This window comes from Phascolarctos cinereus, unplaced genomic scaffold (assembly GCF_003287225.1).
Source record: "Phascolarctos cinereus isolate Bilbo 61053 unplaced genomic scaffold, phaCin_HiC Scaffold_726;HRSCAF=1367, whole genome shotgun sequence".
Lineage (NCBI taxonomy): Eukaryota > Metazoa > Chordata > Mammalia > Diprotodontia > Phascolarctidae > Phascolarctos > Phascolarctos cinereus.
This window is the reverse complement of record NW_027556098.1, coordinates 42,175,464-42,199,835: the sequence shown is the minus strand read 5'-3', so window position 1 is coordinate 42,199,835 and position 24,372 is coordinate 42,175,464. Positions and strand designations below refer to the sequence as shown.

General features: G+C 35.0%; 1 protein-coding gene across 4 annotated transcripts in view; it reads right to left on the bottom strand.

Moving 5' to 3' along the window:
* Positions 1-24,372, bottom strand: part of BRWD1 (bromodomain and WD repeat domain containing 1) — a 170,796-nt gene that overhangs the window by 74,213 nt on the left and 72,211 nt on the right. For all 4 annotated transcript variants that reach the window (XM_020973839.2, XM_020973838.2, XM_078146491.1 and 1 more), the window contains 8 exons: positions 21,078-21,206; positions 20,588-20,813; positions 18,829-19,017; positions 13,028-13,211; positions 11,547-11,640; positions 5,413-5,538; positions 3,246-3,355; positions 908-1,094 (listed from right to left, as the gene is read on the bottom strand). In XM_020973839.2, coding sequence (XP_020829498.1) covers positions 908-1,094; positions 3,246-3,355; positions 5,413-5,538; positions 11,547-11,640; positions 13,028-13,211; positions 18,829-19,017; positions 20,588-20,813; positions 21,078-21,206 — 1,245 coding nt within the window. The remainder of the gene's footprint in view (positions 1-907; positions 1,095-3,245; positions 3,356-5,412; positions 5,539-11,546; positions 11,641-13,027; positions 13,212-18,828; positions 19,018-20,587; positions 20,814-21,077; positions 21,207-24,372) is intronic.

The following is a 24,372-nucleotide window of genomic DNA, read 5'->3' as shown; positions in this document are numbered from 1 at the left end:
TGATCTAATTTATAAGATATATAATTGGTTTAAATTTATAAGGAAAATGCCATTCCCACTGACAAAATTGTTAAAGCATTTTCAAAGAAATCAAACCTATATCAATAGCCACAGAAAAAAGTGCTCCAAAACATTAATCATTCTTTAAAAATGCATATTAAAGCAACTCTGAATTTCTACCTCATACCTGCCAATTGGTAAAGCTGATTTTAAAAAATGACAAAATTTGGAGGAGCTGAGGGAAAGCAGACACTAACATATTGTAATGTAGCTGTGATTTTTTTCCCTAGTCATTCTGGAAAGTAATGTAGAACAATGACCCAAAAGTCACTAAACTGCATAGCCACATATCATCCAATGATACTACTACTTGACCTATATGACAATCAGACCAAAGAAAGTTTAAAAGGACCCTAATGCTAAAAAAGATTTATATCAGCTCTTTTTTTTAAAAGTGGCAAAGAACCAGACACTAAACAAATTTTGGTTTATTGATGTAATAGGATACTACTATCCTGTAAGAAATGATGAAAAGAGAGTTTCAGAGAAACCTGTGAATATACAGGAACTGACATAAAGTGAAATAAGCAAAAACAGGACAACATTGTAAAGGCTAACAATTTTGAAAGACTTAAGATTTCCCATCAATGTCAATCAGTATTCCAGAGGATTAAAGATGAACCATGCTAGTCATCTCCTGACAGAGAGGTGATGGACTCAATATCCAAAACAAAACATGTTTTAGACATAGCCAGTGTAGGAATTTGTTTTGCTTAACTGCATACGTTACAACAATTTTGTTTTCTTTTTTCCAATTTGAAGGAAGAGGTTGGAAGGAGAAAAAAAATGCTTATAATTAAACTGGCAAAAAAAAATTCATAGAAAGTACAGATTTTTTTTTCCATACCGACTTCTTAGGTTTACATTTTTTCCTCTTTAGCCTTCTCTTTGGAGTAGATAACTTCTCAACAGATACTTCATCTTCTGAGCTACTGCAATACCGTATAATTCTACGACGTGATGAGGTTCTTAAAGGAGGTTGGAGATTAATGCCAACATCAGTCCTCCAATCAGAATATCTGGATGAAGAATCGCTATAAAAAAATGTATTAAGTAAATGAAACCAGTAAGACTCTTGTCATAAAAATTCATGATATGTCCTGAATAGAGCCTTTAAATTTTCAAAGGAAACAATGCAAAAGTTTAACTATAATGGCAATATTGGCATAGACAGAAAGTTGGTATCAGCACTGGGAACTGGGTTCAACTCCTGCCTCTGATACATACTAGCTGTGTGACACTAGGCAAGGCATTCAATCTCTGTGTCCTCTGCACCTTTCTAAGACAGAGAAAGTGCAGATCTTCATTGGTACATGTTCCTCAATAGCAGCTCACTATCTAATCAAATCACAGGTGCAATTACTATCCCTAGTAAATGGTATCAAAATTTATTGACTTCTACTTGGCAATTATTCATAGAAAGCAATCTAAGATGCCAACTAGTAAATTAAAGAAACCCAAAATCCAACACATGACATCCAAAAAAGCTAACCTGATCTTAGATATAATGTCTAGAATGAGAAGTAATCATCTTGTTGTATTCTTGAAACCTGGTGATACCACTTTCTCTAGTACTGAAGAACAGTTCCTTGGAAAGAATGTGTCAGAAGAGGGCAAACAATATGGCTTAAGGGTCTGGACAGTCTGCAGGAAAATAAGTCAAAGGAACTGGGAGGTGTTTAAGCTAGAGAACAGAAGACCTAGGGAAGCTATGGTGTTATAGAATTTAAGTTCCTTTAGGGCAGCAAATATTTTCCTTTTGTCTTCTCATCCCCAACACCTGACACACTTGATGGCCCTAAATAGGTATTTGCTGATTAATTTATGAGTATGAGAAGGGCAATCATGTAAAAAAAAAAAAGAGAAAGATTTCTAAGATTACTGAATTAGAACTAGAAAAGACCTTAAAGATCATGTATTCCAACACATTCATTGTACAAGTGAGAAAATTAAGGCCTAAAAAAGTTGAGTGATTTGCCCAAGTTGGAATTCAAACCTAGATCTTGATTTCAAATTTAGCATTGCCTCCCCCCTTATTCTACTTCAGCTAAGAATACAAAACAACAACAGACAGAAGCTGCAGAAAAGCTGGCTTTCAGCCTAATGTAAGGGAAAAGGTCATTAACAATGAGAGCTGTTCAGAAGTGGAATGGACCCTGAAAGTTTGCCCTATCAAATGAGGCAACATATGTGACCTGCCTTAGCTAGCCAACTCCATACCACAAACTATACTTAACTTCCTATCTGACCATCCATCGATAATTATTCAAATTTCCATATCCCCATACTCACTTTTTATGTCTAGAAATGGTCATCAAATCAATACTAACATTGTTTCTGGAAGGGCTGTGTCAACTGACTTTGCTGTGTTTCCACTCACCCTCTCTTTGACTTTTCAAAACAAAACACATTTCCCTGATCTTAAATGATTATTTCCTTCAGTGTATACTTCTTGAGGGCAGGGACTGTCTTATTTTGTTTTGGCATCCTCAGTGCTCAGCACAATATCTGAAACTTGGTAAGTATTTTACATACAACTTTTTTGAGACAGCTGGTGGCACTATACCTGGAGGCAGGAAGATCTGAGTCCAATTTGACTAAAGATACTTACTAGCTGCCTGACTCTGAGCAAGTCATTTAACCTTCATTTGTCTCAGTTTCTTCAACTGTGAAATAAGGATTACAGCAGTACCTTGCAGGGTTGTTGTGTTAACCAAATGATATAATAATGTTGTAAAAAGCACTTAGCATAGGTGCTATATAAATCCTTATTCCCTTCCCCTATTCCTCTTCCATTTTCATTCGCCTGTTCTTAATATAAAGTTTGAATACTCAGTTGATGATGTTGCATAAGGGGTTCCTATTTATGTGTAGACTAGACCAGTGCTTCTGAAACTGTGGGTCATGATCTCATATGGAGTCACGAAAAATTTGGCAACAGTAAAAGGTTTCGGAAGGCACAAAAATAAAAAATTAATTAAAACTCAAATGAGTAATGAATTGGAGGTGTTTCTGGCAACACCGCAACTTCATTGCAGTTCTGGCTCTGAACACAAAGCATGGCGCACTTTGCACTGCATTTGCCCTCAAAACCTTGAAAAGGGGTCACAAGTGGAAAATGTTTAAGAAGCCCTGGACTAGACTAGATAGCCCTCAAGCTTTGAGATTGTGATTCTCTGAAATACCTGGAATTGTCACTGTCACTTTCACTTTTTCCTTCACTTTTCCATTCTTCTTCCTCTTCTTCTTCTTCCGAACTGCTTGAATCTTCACTTTGATCTGGAGTTGAAGTGTCCTAATTCAAAAAATGGGGGGATGAAGAATACAAAATACAGCAATAATTTTATTCTTTGATGGAAGAATGACTAAAAAAACAAGAAGCATTTGTACTTCTTTTGTATTTACCTACACTTGTACATATTGTTCTCCAGCATAGATTTTAAATTTCTTGTAGACAGAAAATGTCTTACATAGTAAAGAAGCAAGATTTTCTCTACTCCCAACTACTGTACGAAGAGCAAGGGGAAAAAGAAGGAATTGAGCTAAATAAGGAGAAAGAAATTGTGTAAATTACTTGGGACAGTTTTGGATACATACATAAGGCCAGAGACTAAAATGAATTCTCTAATCAATAGTGGGGAAAAGAAATTTGAGAAAATTGAGGAAAATCTGTAAAATAATATTCAAGTCCAGATTCTACCTCTGGGTTCTGTGAGAAAGAGCTGGAGGAGAAGGAACAAGTTTAAGGAGTAAGGAAATAAAAGACTGAAAGAGAAGGAAAAGGAAAAAAAATTAGTTGGCAAGGCAAATAAGGTTAAATGAAATAATTGTTTTTGTTGTTTAGTCATGACTCACTGTGACCCCATTTAGCTTTTTTTTTGGGGGGGCAAAAGATACTGGAGTAGTTTGCCATTTTCTCCTCCAATTTATTTTACAGATGAGGAATTAATGCAAACAGGGTTAAGTGACTTGCCCAGAGTCACAGCTAAGTGTCTGAGGTCAGATCTGAACTCACGAAGATGAGTCTTCCTGATTCTAAGCCCAGAGCTCTATCCACTGCACCACCTGGCTGCCTAAATGAAACAAACTGGTGGGTAAAATGCCAAAGTAGTCTAGTAGGAGGGAATATGGGCTTTAAAACTAAGGAAAGCAGGGCTTCTAGGTGGTGCAGTGGATAGAGCACAGGCCCTGACGTCAGGACCTGAGTTCAAATCTGGCTGCAGACCAAACACCTGACCCATACTAGCTGTGTGACCTTGGGCAAGTCACTTAACCCCGATTGCCTCACTTTAAAAAAATGAAAAAAAAGACTAAGGAAAGGAAATGGGGTGTAGTGAGTGAGATATAAGCAACTAAAGTTGTACAAAAAGTCAAGCTGAACATCTCAAACAGGATGGAGACAAGGACAAATTTTGTAGAGATTTATATATAGTAACTCACTATATGTTTGTCAAAGAAAAGTATCTATGTTACAAATGAAAAGTTGTCTTTTCTTCTATAAAACAAAGCAAAAGAGTTCAAGGAAAGCCTTGATATTCTGGGTTATTAAAGTTATTAATGAGGAAAAACTTCCTAATTTCCTAGATGAAATGGATTGTATTGGAAGGTGGTGATTTCCCCTTTATTAGACATCTTCAAGCAGATGAATGCCCATTTTTGGGACATTTTAAAGTTTATAGTAGTACTTCATTTTAGGTAAATGGCTGAGGAAGTTCATTCCAATTCTAAAATAATCATTCTGTGACATTATAAAGCATATCAAAGGCAGGGATTTTCATTTTTATTTCTTTATTCTCAGCACTTGGCACAAATGCTTGATAGACAGTATGCCCGCAGTAAATATTTACTGATCAACTAAAGGCACAAAATAAGTATTCATAATGTACCAGATGAATCAACAAGTCCCTAAATTCTTTTCAGTATATGTTCAGGATATGCTGTTTAAAGGGACGGAAAGCATAATAAATTTGAAGAGGTTCCAAGAAAATGCTTACAAAAGTTTTGGTGCCAGTAAAACAGAAAATTTTACCTCATTTCTCCAGCAATGTCAAATGATCAAAAAATTACTAAAATTTTAAAAATTATTTAAATTTAACCACTCAACTTTAAAATTGCCAGTAATTTTATATATTTATATATTTGTATATATGTGTGTGTGTATGTATGCATATGGCACTTGTTTTTGTTATTCAAAGTCAATTAATTATGAAAAACTAATAATGATTGAATTCTAAATATTTTTTATTTCTTTTGGATTTGCAAATTTGGCATCAAATATTTGGCTGGTCCAAAGTAAAAATAAATGAAAATTATTCAAAATTAATTTACACATTTTAATATTCCATTACTTACTTGTCTTATGAAAGTAAGAGACTCATTTTCTTCCTCAGATGATGACTCAAGGTGACCAAAATTATTTTCATAGCTTGAATATTTAGATCTAAAAATTCTTTGTCTGGACCGGGCCACTGGGATCATCTAATATGCACAAATATATATATAAGAAAATAAAAAGAAATGAGAATCAAAGACTAATTAAAACCAAATATTTAAGAAACTAAGAATACTAAAAATTTTTACTTCTTATTACTATTTAAACAGGGCATAATTAGCATTTCTAACAAAAAATTAGTTTTAAGTCAATTATGGGGGGGAAAATCACTTTACATACTATGGAAATATTCTCACAAATCCATGTTTTCAAAAAAGTATATTTACCTGCATTTTCTCCTGGCGATTTTGTAGTTTTCCACCAAGCCAAAACATGTTAAAAGTATTTTTGATTGATCCTTAAATCCTACCTAAATCCCACTGGAATCAAAGTCTGCTATATAATAGTTTATTCAAGTCTAGCACTCAATCCATTACACACCATGATGCATCTAGGACTCACAGAAATAGCAAGTCAGTATATTCTAAGCAAAGGAGATAATATAAGCAAAAGTAAAGGCAACAAAAAGTGGAAAGAGCTAAAAACAGTGAATATTACAATCTGACTAGGCGAAAAAAGGAAATAATAAAAAGATGCCGAAAAGGCAGGTTGGGATCCAGACTTTGGAGGGCATTAAATAAGAGGGTAACAAGTTTTAGCTTTATTCTGAAAATAATGAGAGTGAAAGTACTGAAAAGGACAGCAATGGAGTGGAGAGAAGCTAAGGCTATATAATATAGAGATGATCAATGAACTAATCCACAGGAGCTAATGAGATTAGCAAGTGACATATACTATTCAATTCTACAAAAAGTTTTGAAGCTCCTATTAATGTATAACTACCGACAAAAATGAAATTGCTTCTACCCTTCAGAACTTTATATTCTGGGAGGTGTAGAAAACAAGTAAACTGATAATACAGTGATCTGAGGAGAGAAAGAATGGAAGTATATCAGGGAGTAGATGAAAACTGATCTGACCTTATAGCATGCTCCAGACACTGTCCTGGTAGCTTGCTTGTGTGAAGGTTAGGAAGAGATGGAATGTCCATATGAAAAGAATAGTATAGCATCTATAATCCAGTATAGCTGTAACACAGAGTATCTGAAGAGGTGAATAAGGCAGAAAATATGGGTTTGAAAAAACTGAAGACTTAAATGATAGCCTGCACTTGTATCAAATTCAATTTACAACATTCTCCTTGTTGCTTATCTGAATTATTAGTTTCTAAATACGATGAATCTAGTCAACGTTAAGGATTCCCCCCCAAATAAAAGGCATAATAAGCTCTCCTGAAGACTGAAAAGCTCACAATAGTTTGACATTGAGATAATGGAACATGCACTAAATTCTTCAAATATAAAGAAGTCCTTTAAGAGCAAAGATACAGAAAGAAAAATGTCTATTTAAGAGCACAGCATTTGAGCATTTTCTGAAAACAAAGGTTTGTTAAACTTTCATGACTGCAGTCACTTTTTAATTTAAAAAACTTAGCAAGTATTATATGATTTATTGAAAAAAGACAAAAATACTTCCCACAATCCTTTAGGATACCCTACATAGACTATGTTGCTCACATTTCAAATTGCTTCTTCCTTCACTGCTTTGCATAATACTTGAGTCTACAATATAAAATTAGCAAAGCTCTACATTTTTCAAAAAACTGGTTAGAAATTAAAACAGAAAAATATATAATTTTAAAAGCAAATGAAATAATGAGCTTGTAGGTCAATAAGAAAACCAGGAAAATACTTTGGGAGGTTAGGAAAAAAGGTATTATCCTTTAGCATACCATTAGTTCATTTCAAACACTTTATTAAATGTCTGCGGTGTGTAAGGGACTTACATCTTTACATAAATAACAGTATAACCCAGGGGTGGGGAACCTGTGGCTTCAAGGCCACATGTGGCCCTCTAGGTCCTCAAGTGTGGCCCTTTGACTGAATCCAAATTTCACAGAACAAATCCCCTTAATAAAAGGATTTGTTCTGTAAAACTTGGACTCGGTTAAAAGGCCACATCCTAGATTCTAGAAGGTCACATGTGGCTTCAAGGTCACAGGGTCCCCACTCCTGGGTTATACTGTTATTTATTCTAACCCATCAATATATTACAATCTTACCCCTCTTTTCCAGTCATAAGTCACACATGTGCTTGATATTGTTTATACCAGGGCTTCTTAAACTGCTTCTGTGACTCCTTTTTGGTTTCAGCAGTTTTTGTTGATATTGCGTGGCCTGACAGCAAAGTGCCCAGCTCTGTGTTCAGAACCAAGGCTGCAGGGAAACTGCATGATGCAACATGGGAAAGCATTGCCAGAAACACTTGGAATTCATTATGTATTTGATTCTGAATTTATTTTTGGTTGTTGCACATTCAGAAAGCTTTTACTGTTGCCAAACTTTTCACTACCCCATGTGGGATCACAACCCACAGTTTAAGAAGCACTGGTTTATGCCACTTAGAATACAAATTCTCATGGTTAATACAATATAAAGCCTGCTTGTACCCACCATGCATTTTCCCATGGTCTTTTAGATCACCTAAAATAGATTCATAGGTACTTGCAAACTCACCACTAGAAGACTACTGTCAAAAAGAATTTTGGCTGACAAGTAGCTTTAGATCATTCAAAGCGCTCTAAGTTTCCCAAATGCCATCAAGTTGGATTGCCAGACTCAACTTATTATTTATTTCCAAATCTATAAAAAGGGATGGCCTAATTTTGTTTTTAGGTGTAAATTTAAAAAGCTTATCTCTTTCAAATGACCACAGATCTCATAGAAGAGGCCTTGTATTAAAACAAGGTTTGCAGGGCAGCTAGGTGGTGCAACAGATAGAGCTCCGGCCTTGGAGTCAGGAGGCTCCGAGTTCAAATCCAGTCTTAGACACATGATACTAGCTGTGTGACCCTGGACAAGTCAATTAACCCTGACTGCCTCACCAAAAACCAAAATAAATAAATAAAACAAGGTCTGATGCAATAAATTAGTCAATAAATATCTAATAAGTACTTAACTATGTGCCACATGCTACACGAAGTTCTTAATGTCTTGCAAAGGAGCATGTAAAACTTAAAACAAAATATTTTAAATGGAATTTCTCTAAGAAATTATGATAGCCAATGAGACTTATCCATATTCTTATTCACTTCCCATTTTTGGAGTAGATACTTTATTTATACAAGTTGTATTGGAGACTGCTTTATTACTGTTATCTTTTTTTCCAATTTAGAAAATTTAATAATTTTCTACTTCTAATTTTGATCTTTGCTCTAGCTATTCAATAATCCTCTAACAAAGAGATAGCTGATTCTAAAATGACTAGTGTGTCTCCCCTACCCCTCAAAAAGTGAGCGCCCATTAACTGGAATGAATGAAACAACTACAGTTTGTGAATGGAATGATATATTGTTCCACTGCAAGAAGCTATAAAAATATAATCTCAGAGATACATGGGAAGACTTTATAAAATGATACAGCATAAGTTAGCAGAATATACATTGATTACTATTATAATCCTGAAAGGCAGTCAACTTCAACTTACTGTAATAATTAATGTATTGCTGTGTTACTTGGTTTCGTTTAACTGTTTTGTTCACTGCTATCATGTAGGAGGATTCACTGGGAACAGGGGCTAACTACTGGGGGAAAGATCATGCTGTGATGAAATGAAGCTATTTTTGTCTGTTAAAAAGTCAATTTCACTTTTTTTAATTACAAAATTTGATGCTCATCACTATGAAGAACATTTCCATTCTACTGCTGAAGAAAATATTCACCATGGATAGACTAAAGCTTTCAAGTGGAGGTATTAATTACATTGAACATCAAATGTAATACAAATCATCCAGCAAGGCTGCATAAGAAATGACACTTCCTTGTTAGATTCCTTTGTTGAATCACAATCCATATGCTGCCCTGTAGGCATGGGGCAGCTAGTGCGGTGGACAGAGCACCAGGTCTGGAGTCAGGAAAACCTAAATTCAAATCTGGCCTCAGACACTTACTAGCTGTGTGACCCTGGGCAAGTCACTTAACCCTGTTTGCCTCAGTTCCTCATCTGTAAAATAAGATGGAGAAGGAAATGGCAAACCACTCCCCAAATGGAGTCATGAAGAATTGGACAAGACTGAAATGACTGAACAACAGCAACTATAAGCACATAGTCCATAAGGCTCTATCTGGGGGCCTCTTTTCTCTTCCCTTTATACTCTCCCTTGGTGACATTACCAGTTCCCACAGGTTCAACTAACATGTCTACACAGATCCTACATGTCCTAGACCTACATATTCAACCCCAGACTCTCTCCTGAACTCTAGTCCCACCTTGACCCACTGGATATTTCAAACTGGATGTCTCAAAGGCATCTCAAATTCAATACATTTAAAATAGAACATTATCTTTTCTTCCAAATCCACCACTCTCTCAAACTTATCTACTACTATCACATTATCCTTCTAAGCAATAAGGTTTACAACCTCAGTATCATCTTTGTTTCCTCGTTACAGCTAACCTCACATACCTAGTTAACTACAAAATCCTCTTATTTTCTACCTTTACAACATATCTTTGGATTGTGTCCCCCTATCTTTTCTCACACAGCCACCACTGTAATTCAGGCCCTCCTCAATTCTCCACGGACCACTACTACAACAACAAGTAGTACACATACAACAATAACAAGTATGGCAATAATTACTTAAGTCTTCTCCCATCCTTCATATAGCTCCCAAAGTGATTTGTCTAAAATGCAGGTCTGACTATGTCAGTCCTCTACTCAAACACTGCTGGCTCCCTATTACTAGGAGAATTTCTATTTGGCATTCAAAGCATTTCATAATCTAGCTCCAGCCTACCTTTCCAATACTATTATACTTTATTCATCTTTAAATACAGTGGGATCCAGCCAAAGTGGTCATTTTTCTCCCAAACACAAGATACATCACCGATCTTTGGGCCTTAATAATGGCTGTCCCTCATACCCAATGCATTCTCTCCTCACCTCTGCCTCTTATAATATTCAAGAGTCTCCCTCAAGCCCAAAACTCCAAAGCCACCTCTTATACAAAATTATTCCTAATCACCTCCCTGCTATTTTCCCCCTCAAAAAAAATTATCTTTTATTTTGCATATATGTGTAACTAACTGTATTATATGAAAGTTATCTCCCTTTTGAGAGTACCCCAGAAGCAGGGACTTTCATTTTTCCTTTGTATTACAAGCACCCACCATAGTTCCTGGGACATAATAAGTGCATAAAAAGGTTTGCTGATTACTTCTTCAAGTAACAAAAAAATGCTGGTGAATATGTCATTGAGCCATTATCAACACTTTTAAAGACTCCAGCATAGGAAAGATTCAAAATGACTGAAAAAGGACAAATTTTTAGATTTTCCAAAAAAAGGAAAAAATATAGTTGGCAAAATATACAACTGTAACCTTGATTTAGACTCCAGGCAAAAATCTACAAAGGACTACTAAAGAAACAGCGTATCTAGAAAAGGAGGCAGAAATCATTAAAGACAGCATGGATTAATCGAAAACATTATACCATACTAACCTAGTTGTATTTTTTTGACAGGGTATTTCATAACCTGGACGATCAGAAAAAAGTTTATCTAAATTTTAACAAAGTATTTGATACTCTCATTCTATTCTGGTGTGTGTGTGGGGGGAGGGGAATGAAGCTTTATAGGCTAGAAAACAGTAAAATTAGATTCATTTAGAGCTCACTGAATGTCAACAACGCTTGCTGTTAGTTTGGAAGGAGGTCTCTGGTACAGTGCTCCCAGGAGCTGTGCTTCCTGGAGATGTGCTGGGGAGTGGTTCCAGGGATGCTGTTTAACATTTTTATCAATAACTTTTTATTTTTAATCAGGTATGGACTGGCCCTTGTAATTTTAACTCTAAAATTTCTATGTAATTCTCTGTGTAGCCTGTCTTCATGATACATTCAGAAAATCATTTAAAATATAAAATTCATTCAAATTTGAATTTATAAATTTTCATCTTGTTCTATCCTCAGCAAATATACTTTAATTGTATATCATACCTTTTGAGTTAGCTGAAGAGGCTTCTTTTTTCTTTCTGTTATATAAAGATTTTTCTCCTCCTCACCTTTTCCAATTCTATAATCTTCCAGCTTTCTGTAAGAGTTTATCAACATTTAGTTTGGTACTATGCCTTCACCATTCCAAAAAGTTCTGACATAATTAAATGTTTTACAAATACTGTGATCCTAAAAGATTCAACTAGGAGGGGGAAAAAAAGTAAGATTCTTCTAAGTTAAAAGGGAAACTGAACACAAGTCAAAATGGAAAAAAAAAAGCAAACCCCCCCCCCAAACCAAACCAAACAAAAACCCCCAACAGAATTTAACTAAAAATATAAAGACCATAAGTATATCTAACATGTCTACTTTTTCAGACAGGGAAAAAAACACACCATTCTTTTGCCTTCTAATTGGCCTTGAGAACGATGCTCAAGGAAATTCTATATATAGTGGCTTATTAAACTATTAGCAGACAACCAAATCAGGCTCTTCTCCATGAATTTCTGAAGAACATGTTTCTTTTTTTTCCTTATAGAAGAAAACAAACTGCAAATAACCTGGGACAAGAAAGATAAATTCTACTTAATGAATCTGTGATCTCTCCTTCAATACTTGCTGGTGTCATCATAAAATATTGTTATTCCACATTATTCATTCGGGTTAGTTATATTCCACCAGCAAAATTTAAGAAATGATATGAAGAGGTCATTCCACTTAAAAAGCAAGGAGAAAACAGAAATTAATAAGTAAACAAAACACTGCTTGTATTGAAGCTTAGCCAGATTAAAAAAATAGCCAGACCATCCATCCTTACTATTCAATTAAGTGTACCCACTCTACCAGTCAATGGATGTTTTTTACCTTCCAAAGTGACTTTGACAATTCTATATATCCTGAAATAATAAAAAGTATTGAAAAAATTTCAAATCTAGATTTCTAAAAAAGTATCCTTCCACTTGAGGGCTCTCTTTTCAACAGTTTGGATATATCTTTAAAAATAAAATTCATTTCCTACATGTTTTTAAGGAATTTCAAAATAAAAATTATGATTTATATGACTTATCCATGAAAAGTATCCATGATTTCATAAAAATGTAAAATTTACGGTACAAGAATTCCCTACATGGTTGCCTATGACACACAAAAGGTTAAGCAACTTTCACTCTAGTTCTCATAGAAGGTATGAACACAGGTCTTCCTAACTCCAAGTCAAACAATTATCACACTGCCTATCTATCTATGTCTATATAGTCATTCAATGACTTTTGTAGGGTGTAGCTATAAAATCACCATTCTTAAGGGGGAATTATAAAAGTAAACACTCCAAAGGTATAACTAGATAATTATGTTACACTGTCCTATTTAAAACATACAATGTATGAACATACACACCCTAAGTTTCTTTAAAAATATAAAAGTATACATATGCATGTATACTCTCTACTCTAAAACAATGTAACAAATTAAAATTTTAAACTAACCGAAATATACTCAGTGGTACTTCTGGAACAACGACTCTTCGTTTCCAAGCTTGCAGATCACGTTCTGTGGCAATCTGACTACGTGGAGCATTCTGATGCATCTGACGAACGCCTTCAACTTGTCCACTACGACGCAAACCAATATTCGGAGGAGACTGGACATCTAAACTTAGTCTTCTAAAACCTAGGGGAATGTATTAAGTGATTTTAAAAAATGTGTCAAGTATTATATCGTGGTGTAAAATAATTATGAAAAGAATAGAAATTTTCTATAGAAAGTCATAACAAAACTAAATTTACTGAATTTTACAGATACATATATATCATGTATGAGTGTGTGTACACATATAAAATAAAAATTAGCAAATTAGCATTTATCTGACAATAAACCTCAATTTACCAAAACACTCAAGGAAATAAGCATTACCACTAAATTGAGTACTACTTAATGGCAAGTCACAAACTAATGCTACAATCTTGATTTTTCACTACAGGATGTTTTTGATTAAGATATGCCAGGAACCATATGCATAATTACTGTTAAAATCAACACTTTTAAAAATCACAGATGAAAATCTTCACATATGGTTATTTAATAACATCAACTTTATTAACTCCCTTTTCATTTATCAACATCTAAAAAGAATTCTATTCTGATATTTCCTTGTTGCTTCATGACTCTGGGTTCTCAAAGTCTACATAATACCAGCAAAGCACAAGCTAGAAAGGCTTACAGTACAAGACATGGTGACAGATTATATGTGTCCGAAAACATAGAGCAGCTCATCAAAAGAAACTCTGACCACCACACAATGAGAAGGCATAGTAACTCCTAGGGGCCAGAGTTACAGGTTGAGGGAGAAGACAGAATGAGCATTCAAGTAAGAATTACATATACATAAATTCAACATTTAATTGTATATGTCCATTCATCAGCCCAAAGGATCTGCTGGTGCTATCTATCTTATAATTTTGCATCTTTTCTTTCCATCCCAGAAGAACTGTTATTTTTATAGCTCTCTAGGGACTTCCACATTTTTTCTAAAGTTATATTAATTAATACATATAAACTTAGTTATGACCTATTTTATGTATATGCTGTTGCTTTTAAATACTATTTGGCCCACTTATACTGTAGATATTAAAAGTAAATGAAGCTGCAGAAAGTTTCCTAAGTGAAAAAAAGATTTTGCCAGCATCATTACAAATCAAAACACCATGAATACTCCTAACATGCTTTGCTGCTGTTTAGTTATCTCTGACTCTTCTGACCCCTTTTGGGGCTTTCTTGGAAAAGATACTGGAGTGGTTTCTCATTTTCTTCTCCAGCTCATTTTATAAATGAGGAACTAAGGCAGACAGAGTTAACTAAGTTGCCCAGGGTCACACAGCCAATAAATGTCTGAAGCCAGATTGGAACTCAGGAAGATAAGTCTTCCTGACTTCAAACCTGGTGCTCTATCCACTGTGCCACCTACCTGTCCTGTTAACAGGCTACTTAACTATATACTATAGTTTCCAATAATGTAAGACAGAAAAATTTTTAATAAGTATTTTAAAGACAGTTTCCTTTTCAAAACGAGGGTAATCTTTGCTAAACTGAAGAGATGTACACTTCAACAAAGCTAGTTATATATCTAATTTCTGTAAAACTGTGTTCTTTTCTAAATGAATGTTAAATGTGTCATGGTCTTGCAACAGATGGCAATAAAGTTTTTTTTTTTTTGCAAAGGAGAGGGGGTTCTTAGGAAGTAACTAAACACAACAATAAATTTAAAATGAAGAAATAATCTAAATATGAAAAGTCACATAAAATTATAAAATGGAAGGGTTCATCTTCTACAACTAAAAGCAAAGCGACTACAAGAATGCTTTAATGGTATGGTACTAACACTGATCACTGTATTGGAACAGAGTTTTTGTTGCTTCTCAATGTTCATTTTACTTCTATTATAGGAGCTGTGAATTATTACTGCTTTGGCTCTTTCTTCATGCTGTATCACCTCTTAACAAATCTTCCTGTGATTCTTCAAATTCTTTATATCCAACATTCTTTATAAAGCAGTAATATTCCTTTAAATTTCTATATCACAGTTTATTCACTAGCATCCTAATGTTAAACACATGTATAACCTCTTTATCACTAATAATTCTGCATTTTTTGCAGAAAACAGAAAATCTTGCTGTCAATAGCATACTTGGGAAATGGTCTCAAAATGGAATCTCTGAGCCAAAGTGTGTAAACAATTTCAAATTATTTTATAAAACTGATAAAGCAATTCACAGCACCTCAAAGTCTGTAACGTACGATGGCATGAATTTTAAAGGTAGCAATAAAATTAAAACATTGTGTTACTACTTATTTTTTGCACATTTTAACATACTTTACAAATTTTGTCATTGTTACTTTTTTTGTTTTGGTGGAAGATAGGGGGAGAAGACTCTTTAGATGGCTACACTTAAAGATTCAGGTTCAACTCTTCCCTCTGATACTTTTTAGTTGTATAACCATGAGTAAATGACTGTCTGATCCACTGATTGTTCATTTGAAAAGGGATAAACTGTATTTAACTTCCTCATAGGGCTATTATGAGACAAATTCATTCATATGAAGCATCTGGCAAACTTTAAAGCACTATATATAAATGTCGCTATATATAAATTTCTGAGGTGTAAGGTAGGGAGGCAAACACATTAAATACCAGAAAAAACACTGGACCTGGAATCAAGAGACCCGAATTCTAATTCTAGCACCGCTACCTGTGAAATCTGGGTAAAATCTTCTAAATTGTCTGATCTTCAGTCTCCTCTCCTCATATGTACTTTTCTTCATAAAATCTTTCCTTTCCTGTAAGACGGAACTCAAGCACAAGAAGCCTTTCTTCATCCACTCAACTGCTAGCACCATCCTTCCCAAACTATCGTCTTTAAACACTTTGTATTTGTTCTCTTTTTTAAAAAGGAAGTACAATACAGTGGCTGGAGCTAACCTCAAAGTCAGGAAGACTTGGATTCGAGCCTCACTTGTGACACAATAATTGGACAAGTCACACCATCTCTCAGCCCTCAACAACTCTCTAAACTTAGGTAAAGAAGACTCTTGACTTCCATTAACAGGGATTTTCTTCATTTACAAGTTCCCCATGCCAATGAAATAATAGCTCCAATCACTATCTCCTGCCTCCTTTATATCCTATATAAACATTTACATGGGTGCATACACATACACAATCTTAAAATCTTTATTCTTCCTTCTTTGTATGTGTATCCCCATCACCTAGCACAGTGCTACGCACTTAGCAAGCACTTATTAAATGCTTAATTAGTTAATGCTTGATTAATAAATGCTAATGAATCTGTAGAACAATTAAGTTGGACTATATTGCCTCAAAGGCCAGATCTAATTATTTGAACCTACATCAGGAAGAAAAGATGCAGAAAAAAAGGTACAGCCTAGAAAAAATTTGTGTTGATCACCTCTGGTATTGTACCTCAATATCCAACATTTGTGGGGAATTGACACAAATTTACAATATTAAGAACCATTTGCCAAAGGACAAGTGGTCAAAAACCAAAACAAAACAGTTTTCAAAAAGAAACAAGTCATCAGGAATAATTAAAGAAATGCAGATTAGGACAATTCTGGTGCATCAACTCATTTCAATTCTCTAAGAGATTTGTGATCTGACAAAGGTAAGTACTCCCTCCACTGACACAGGTAGTAATCTACCTACACATTCTAATTCCTTGTAGTTCTTGTCCATGTCTTCATATAAACCTCCATAAAGGATCCACCTCTATGGGTAAGATATTACCTTATAGTCATCTATCAAATTGGCAAAGATGGTAAAGATGTTAAAACTCAAACATGGGAAAATAGATATGCTAATCTGCTGCTGGTGGAGCTAGGAACTGGCCTCTCTCTCTCTTTCTCTTTTTTGACTTTAGAAAGCAACATGTAATACAAAAAGAACTGCAGAATTTTTCATTTCCTTTGATCCAACTAGGTTTGTACCTGAAGCTATAAACAGGGGGAAAACAAAGACCTTGCTGCATTAATAAAAAACAAACAAAAAATACTTCATAGTAGTTCTATCTATGAAAGCAAAAAGATAGAAAAAAACTGCCTAATGATTATGGAATAGTAGAATAAAATGGTATTGATTAAATTTTTGAATAATTAAAAGACAGAAAGATGATTTAGGTGATAGAGACTAAAGAAGGCATATCCAAAGAACAATATACATATCTACAGATATGTAAACTTAGACCATATTGTAGACCACTGAAAGGCTAACTGAAAAAGACAACATTGGGACTACTTTCTTAAAGTTAAAGCACATATCCTTTCTTACTCTTAAGTAAACAAAAATTATGAAAATAGACAAGCTGCATAGAGTCATAAACCCTCTGTTGTGCTGTCCTGCTTAGTAATTTTCTGGAACTGTACTCTGTGATTTCTATATCTTGTCAAGTGTGTTAAAACATTTCATGAAGAAAAGAAAAAAAAATCTAGTGCCTAGGTAGGCCATTAAGGTAAAATATTAACCCTTACTTTAATGTACTAATAATCTGTTCACATTCTATGCTTATCCTAGATAAGCAATTAAAAGTAAAGTCATTAAAAGAATAGCTCTCACATTAGTTAAGGGACAATGTACTGACAGAGGGCTGGCTTCAGAGTTGAAAAAACCCTGGGTTTAAGAGAAGTCTCTGAAAAATACTGGCCCTAGGTAAGTCACAATCTCTCAGTGCCACCAAGCAATTCTCCAAGACCCTCACAGACTGTGGTAGATCTCTATTGGTAAAGGGAGTTTCCTTCTAAAGAGGCTCTCTACATTAATGAAGACACCAAATCCAGATAAAACTAAAAAATAGTACTAGAAATGGTTTTGTAGCAATATCAAGACTTTATAATAGCATTTTTCTGACCCTAGAATTTCTTAAGTTTTCTATAAATTACAGAGATTTACTCCAATAACTAAGTAGGCTATGACTTCAATCTAGCCAATAAATTAAATTTTCAGTTGCCTGATTTACTCCTGGTGCTTATAAAAAAATCTAATAAGTCAATGCTGTTCAACAATTTGCCCATAGTTACTACTATCCAATATGATCAATTCCACATTGAAAATTATGTCTTGGGGGCAGCTAGGTGGCGCAGTGGATACAGCTCCGGCCTTGGAGTCAAGAGTACCTGAGTTCAAATCTGACCTCAGATATTTGACACCTACTAGCTATGTGACCCTGGGCAAGTCACTTAACCCTGACTGCTTCACACACACACAAAAAGTCATTAAGCTCTATTTCAAAAACTTCAAAATGTGCAAAACTTGTTTGAGTAAATTGACAAATAACTAGCATTGTAGGTTTACTTTTAAAAGGATTCTTCCAAATTAATATGTCTCATTCCACATGAGGAACAGTAATGTGGAACTAGGAATTTTAATTATTGCGCAATGCTCACCACGAACATTTAAAACCATTTCGAGATGAAATAAACCTCCTGCTAAAGAATTACCACCAACCAACCAAATCTCTCAAATACTTTTGAAAATGCTCACTTGTCAAAAAATTTTACACTTACTTAGCTCTTTTAATTCAAGTCAACTAGAAGTACTTTGGTGGATCCATTTCAGGGTATACATGGAGAATTCAACTCCACAAAATCTTCTCAACCAGCTATACAAATTGAGATGTGAAGGTTTTCCAATGTGAATCAACTTATCAGTGAATAAACTGTCTCATTTCAATTTTACTTTACATATATTAAAAATAATATTCCTTCCTATATTTATTACCTCTTCTTGGTGTTTCTTCCCCATCTGGAAGATCATTCTGAAAAACATCTTGATTTGCTCCTATTCTCTGATCTTGCTGTTGCTGTAACTGTCTTATCATTCCATCAAGAACAACCCTGGCTTCTGGGTTTTGTTCATCCAGATCATTGGTATGTTGGCTTATTATCTGTTCAATGACCTCTCCATCACCTTGCAGGTACAATGTGAAAGAACTGTTAATACGTAATCAGAAAAATACAATTCGTTTAACAAAATTTAAATGTTAAAGAATAACTCTAGAATCTACACTTTCAAATATTTTAAGTTACACAAACTCCAACAGATAACTTGTCAAAGGATATGAGGAAGGTTCTTTAAAAAAATTGAAACTACCAACCCAAACAAGTGAAAAAAAAATGACCCAAACCACTCATAACAGAAAAATGAATAAAATAACTTGGGGTTTTCATTTCACATCACTCACACTGTATAGAAAGATAAAAGAAGAGTATTAAAGGGAGTGTGAGAAGACAAGGACACTATTGGTGAAGCTATAAATTAGTCTAAATGTTCTGAAAAAAAAAATGACTCAAATATCCCACTGCTAGGCACATACCTCCCTAAGTAATGAAGCAAAAAGACTAACGTACATCAAAATATTTATGGCACAACTTTTTGTAGTAGTAAATACCTAAAAACAAAGTAGATATCAATAGACTGGAGAATGACACTCCCCCCCCCCAAAAAAAGTTGTGGTATATGGATACAATGTGGTAAATGAATGTATTATTGTGCTGCAAAAAATGAGGAATGTGATGGCTATGCAGAAGCAGGGAAAGACATGAAGAATGATGTAAGCAGAACCTAGTAAATGAGACAATATAAATTTAAGGAACAAAGTAATCAAAACTCAATGCTGTCAAAGTAAAATGACCAAGCCTAACCTCAAAGAAGAGAAATGAGAAGGCAACTGTCCTTTTCTAAGGTGGAGGATGATGGTTTATAGAACAATGCGTATGTCAGAAATTTTGGACATACTGCTTAGTTTTTCTTCCCCCCCCTTTTTATTCTTTGTTATAAGTAATGGCTGAGAGGTTAGGATTCATTGGGAAATGTATGAAATATAAAAACAAAAGACAGCAAATTTTTTTTCAAAATTGGACATGCAAAAACCCTAAGTACGGATTATCATTTCTGTTAATTGTCACAAGTCAGTGCTTGAACATAAAAACATCATTGTTGAGATAGTTAATAGATAAGTAACTGTACTATTATCTGCAAAACTGAAATTTAAACTTTAAAAGGTATCATGTTGAATGTACATTATTTCTTTACCCGATTAATTTTTTAGAAAACCAAATGTTTCCTAATTTAGTAGAAAAGAAAGATTGCAGTCCTAAAAACAAGAGAGATAGTTAGATGGCATAGTGGAGAGAAGACTAAATTTGGAGTCAAGAAGACTTGAGGTCAAATCCTACCCTAGACATTTAGTAATAAATGTCTAGGATCTGTGATCTTGGGCAGTACATAGAGTGCTGGGCCTAGAATCAGGAGGACCTGACTGAGTTTATATCCAAGTTCGTCACCTAGCCTGTTTCAGTTTCCTTGACTCTAAATGAGGGTAATAATTGCACCTATTTCTCAGGGTTGTTGTGAGGATCAAATGAGATAATTATTTGTAAAGCATTTTTCAAACCTTAAAGTGCTACATACATGCTAGAAAGGAAGACAGAAAGAAAAGAGTAAGCTTATTTAAAAACGAAAAGCTTTTTCATCTTACTTGTTGCCACATATCCGAGCTGCGGAACCAAATGTTCATCTGCAGAGTTCTCTCGACCTGGTACTAATCTTTGATACTTAGTTGGGTGAGGATTGCCATCTACATCCACCAAAAATGGAGGTGGCATAAGATGAGGAGCCTGTTGGGTCTGTTCATCCAAGACATAATTATTTGAATCACGAATCAGAGGTCGGTAGTCAGTATGGAAGAACATCTGATCAGGAATCTAGAAAAACAAAGATTTAATTTTGGCAGGTGATGAAAGGGAAAGAGCCTGAACAATAAGAAAAGTTTAATCACAAATATCAATACAGAAAAACATTCTCCATAAATCAAGAGCATATCTTCCAAGAAACAGACTGCAAAACATAAAGTGTCAGAAACACACTTTGAATGTCTTATGAGTACTGAAATGTAAGAAAATTTAAGCTTATAGCATATATGACTATAACTCTATTAAAAATTATTCTGCATATAAATTTTAAATGACCTTCTCATAAGGTTTACTGCATCCAAATCCAAAAATAAGCAGATGCCCATGAGAATCTGTACAAGCAAAATGCTGTCCATCTGATGAAAATTTACAGTCAAATACAGCTCCATGTCCTTGTCCTTCAATCTAAAAAACAGAAATTGAAATCACTGTAGGGAACATTGACAAGAAATTTTACCCAAAAATTTTCAGTTAATGGGTTACTCTTATTACCATTAGTCAATCTGTATTTTCAAACAACATACAGAACTGTAAAGTTTCAAAGCACCTTAACAGTTAACAGGAGTCATTTTAAGTTTTTAGAAATAAATCATTTTTAAACTGTTATTAATAAACTGCCCTCCTAGATCATAAAGCAATTGTCAAAAAAACTATCTAGTAAAGAAAACAAAATCGAGAAACAGACCAGTAGAATAGAACACAGATAAAAGAAATGACAACAAATGCATACTAAAATCCAATGTTTAATAAATTTATGTACAGCAAACAAATGTAGGGAAGAATTATTTAATAAATACTGATGGGAACAATGACTGGCAATATGGTAAAAAAATACAGTGCTAGCAACGTGTAACCCTAAAACATATCAACTTGATCATGGATAACATAATAAAACAAATTTTAAAATATTCAAAGCATTCTTTCTACCCACCCCCATTCTCCACCCCAAGCTACCCTTATTTCTTTCAAATTTTCCCATTTCAGTGGAGGTACCACCATTCTTAGTCACCCAAATTCACAAGATGCATGTCACCTAGGACAACTGAACTATTTCTATATATCCAATTAGCTGCCAAATCTAGTCACTTCTTCTTGCATCTGCCCCCTTTGTAGCAGAGCCAGTGGAACTTTAACTGACACAATTATTTCTATAATGTCTGGTCTCAGTAGTTCTATACCTCTTTTCACATACACATGAAGATGTCTTTGTTACTTAGGAATTTGTAACTGCAAATGCCAAATCTTCTTTGATACATACAAATGAATTGATACTACTTGCTAAACATGCATAGTATACGCAGAGTAATTATAATACTAAGTTGAGGCCTTTTTATCTTTAACATTAAAATGTTCAAGAAAGTTGCAACACCCTCTCCCCAACTCCATCACTAAAGGACAAGACAGAGTAGATGCAGATTCACAGTGAAGCATTCATCCTCCTACCCTTGGCCCTTCAGGGCAATGTGAGAAGTACCAGGAATAACATAATGTTAGAGACAAGATCTGTGTTGGCAGTTTAAGGCAGAGACAGCTGCAGACAATAAGGTAGCACCTAAGGCCAGTTTTGGAGTAGTGCTGGCTGTCGTGCGGCAGCTTCAGGATCTAGACCATTCCTCCAAAGGAGATTGTTGTGGGAAATGTCCCCTGGCCTCAACTGGAACCACAACTCCTTGAATCTATTAGCTCTGAAAGCGTCAATGGGAAGTACTGTCTAATCGTGTAAAATTCTTCACCTTTCCCTCCCCATCTCTAGACATGAGTGAACACCAGAAGTAGGGGATTAAGGGGGAAGTAGGAAAGGATATCTTATGGAGAGGCTACTTGTCCTATTTTAACACTGCCCTCCTCCACAGGAGGCTACTCCACAGTAGCATGGATCCTTCTGAGTCAGTTGGTCACCTAACATTTATTGTTGTTGGTCAGTTGCGTTCAGTCATGTTTGATTCTTCATGACCCCATCTGGGGTTTTCTTGGCAGAGATATTGAACTGATTTGCCATTTTCTTCTCTAGTTCATTTTAAAGATGAAGAAAATGAGGCAAACAGGTTTAAATGACTAGCCCAGGATCTCACAGGCAGTAAAGGTCAGGCCAGATTTGAATTCATCAAGAACAGTCTTCCTGACTCTAGGTCTAGCACTCTATCCACTGTGCCACCTAGCTGCCCAGCATTTTTAAGTGCTAGGTAATATGTTAATCACTAATGACAAAAAGAAAGGCAAAAGACAGTCTCTAATCTCAAAGAACTTGCACTCTAATGGGAGAGACAACATGCAAACAACTACATATAAGGAAGACATATACAGAACAAGCAAGAGATAATCTCAGAGCTAAGACATTAAGATTAAGGAAGAATGGAAAAGATTTATTTTCCAAAGGTAGGACTTGAAAGAAACAAAGGAAGCTAAGAGGTAGAAAAAAGGAGGCAGAGCATTCTAGGAATGGGGGACAGTCTGTTAAAGTGCCAGGAGTCAGAAGATGAAATCTCTTATGTTTGGAATAGCAAAGAAGTCATTGTCACAAGTGAGGGGTTAAGGAGGATTGTAAGACATAAGAAGATGTAAGACTGTAAGGTGTAACTGGAAAGTTACAAAGGGGCTAAGTTGTGGAGAGGGGTTTGAAAAGTCAAACAGATGATTTTATATTTGACCTTGGAGGAAATAAGGAGTTTAGAGAATAGGGAGTGACATGATCAGATTCACACTTTAAGAAGATAACTTTGGTAGCTGAGTGAAAGATAAGACTAGAGCACAGAGAGACTTGAAGCAGGGAAACCAATGAAGGAGATTGGAATGGTCCAGGAATGAGGTAATAAAGGAATGTACCAAGCAGTTTCAGAGAGCAAAGAAGAAGGCATATATGGGGAATGTTATAAAATAAAACAAATAAGCTTTGGCAACATATTTATCCAATATATTGGAAGTGAGTGAGTAGTTGAGGATGAAACCCAGGTTGCCAGCAAGGTGACTGGGAAGAAAGAAGTGAGCTCAACAATAATAGGGAAGTTAGGTGTGGGAAAGGATTTAGAGGGGAAAATAATGAGTTTTGTACATGCTAAGCTAAGGATGTTTACAAGACATATACAATTCTGGATATTCAATGTGTAATCAGAGATGAAAGACTAAGGGACAGCAGAGAGATTAGTGCTGGATAAATCAAGCTGACATTCATGAATACAGAATCATCAGTATACAGATGATTAACTAAATCCATGGAATCTGATGAGATCACCAAGTGAAACAGTACAGAGGAAGAGAAGAGTGCCTAGGACAGAACCTTGTGGGACATCTATGGTTAGGTAAACATGACTTAGATGAAAACCTATCAGAGAAGACTGAGATGGTGTGGTCAGATATGGAGGAGAATCGTGAGAGAATAGTTTCACAAAGCCCTCAAGAGAACACAGTATCAAGAAAAAGAGGTTGATTGACAATGTCAAAGGCAGAAGAGAGCTCTAGAAAGATGAAGACTGAGAAAAGGCCAATGGATTTGGCAATTAAGAGATCACTGTTAACCCTGGAAAGAGCATTTATTGTTGAATGATTAGATCAGAGACTGTAGAGAGTTAAAAAG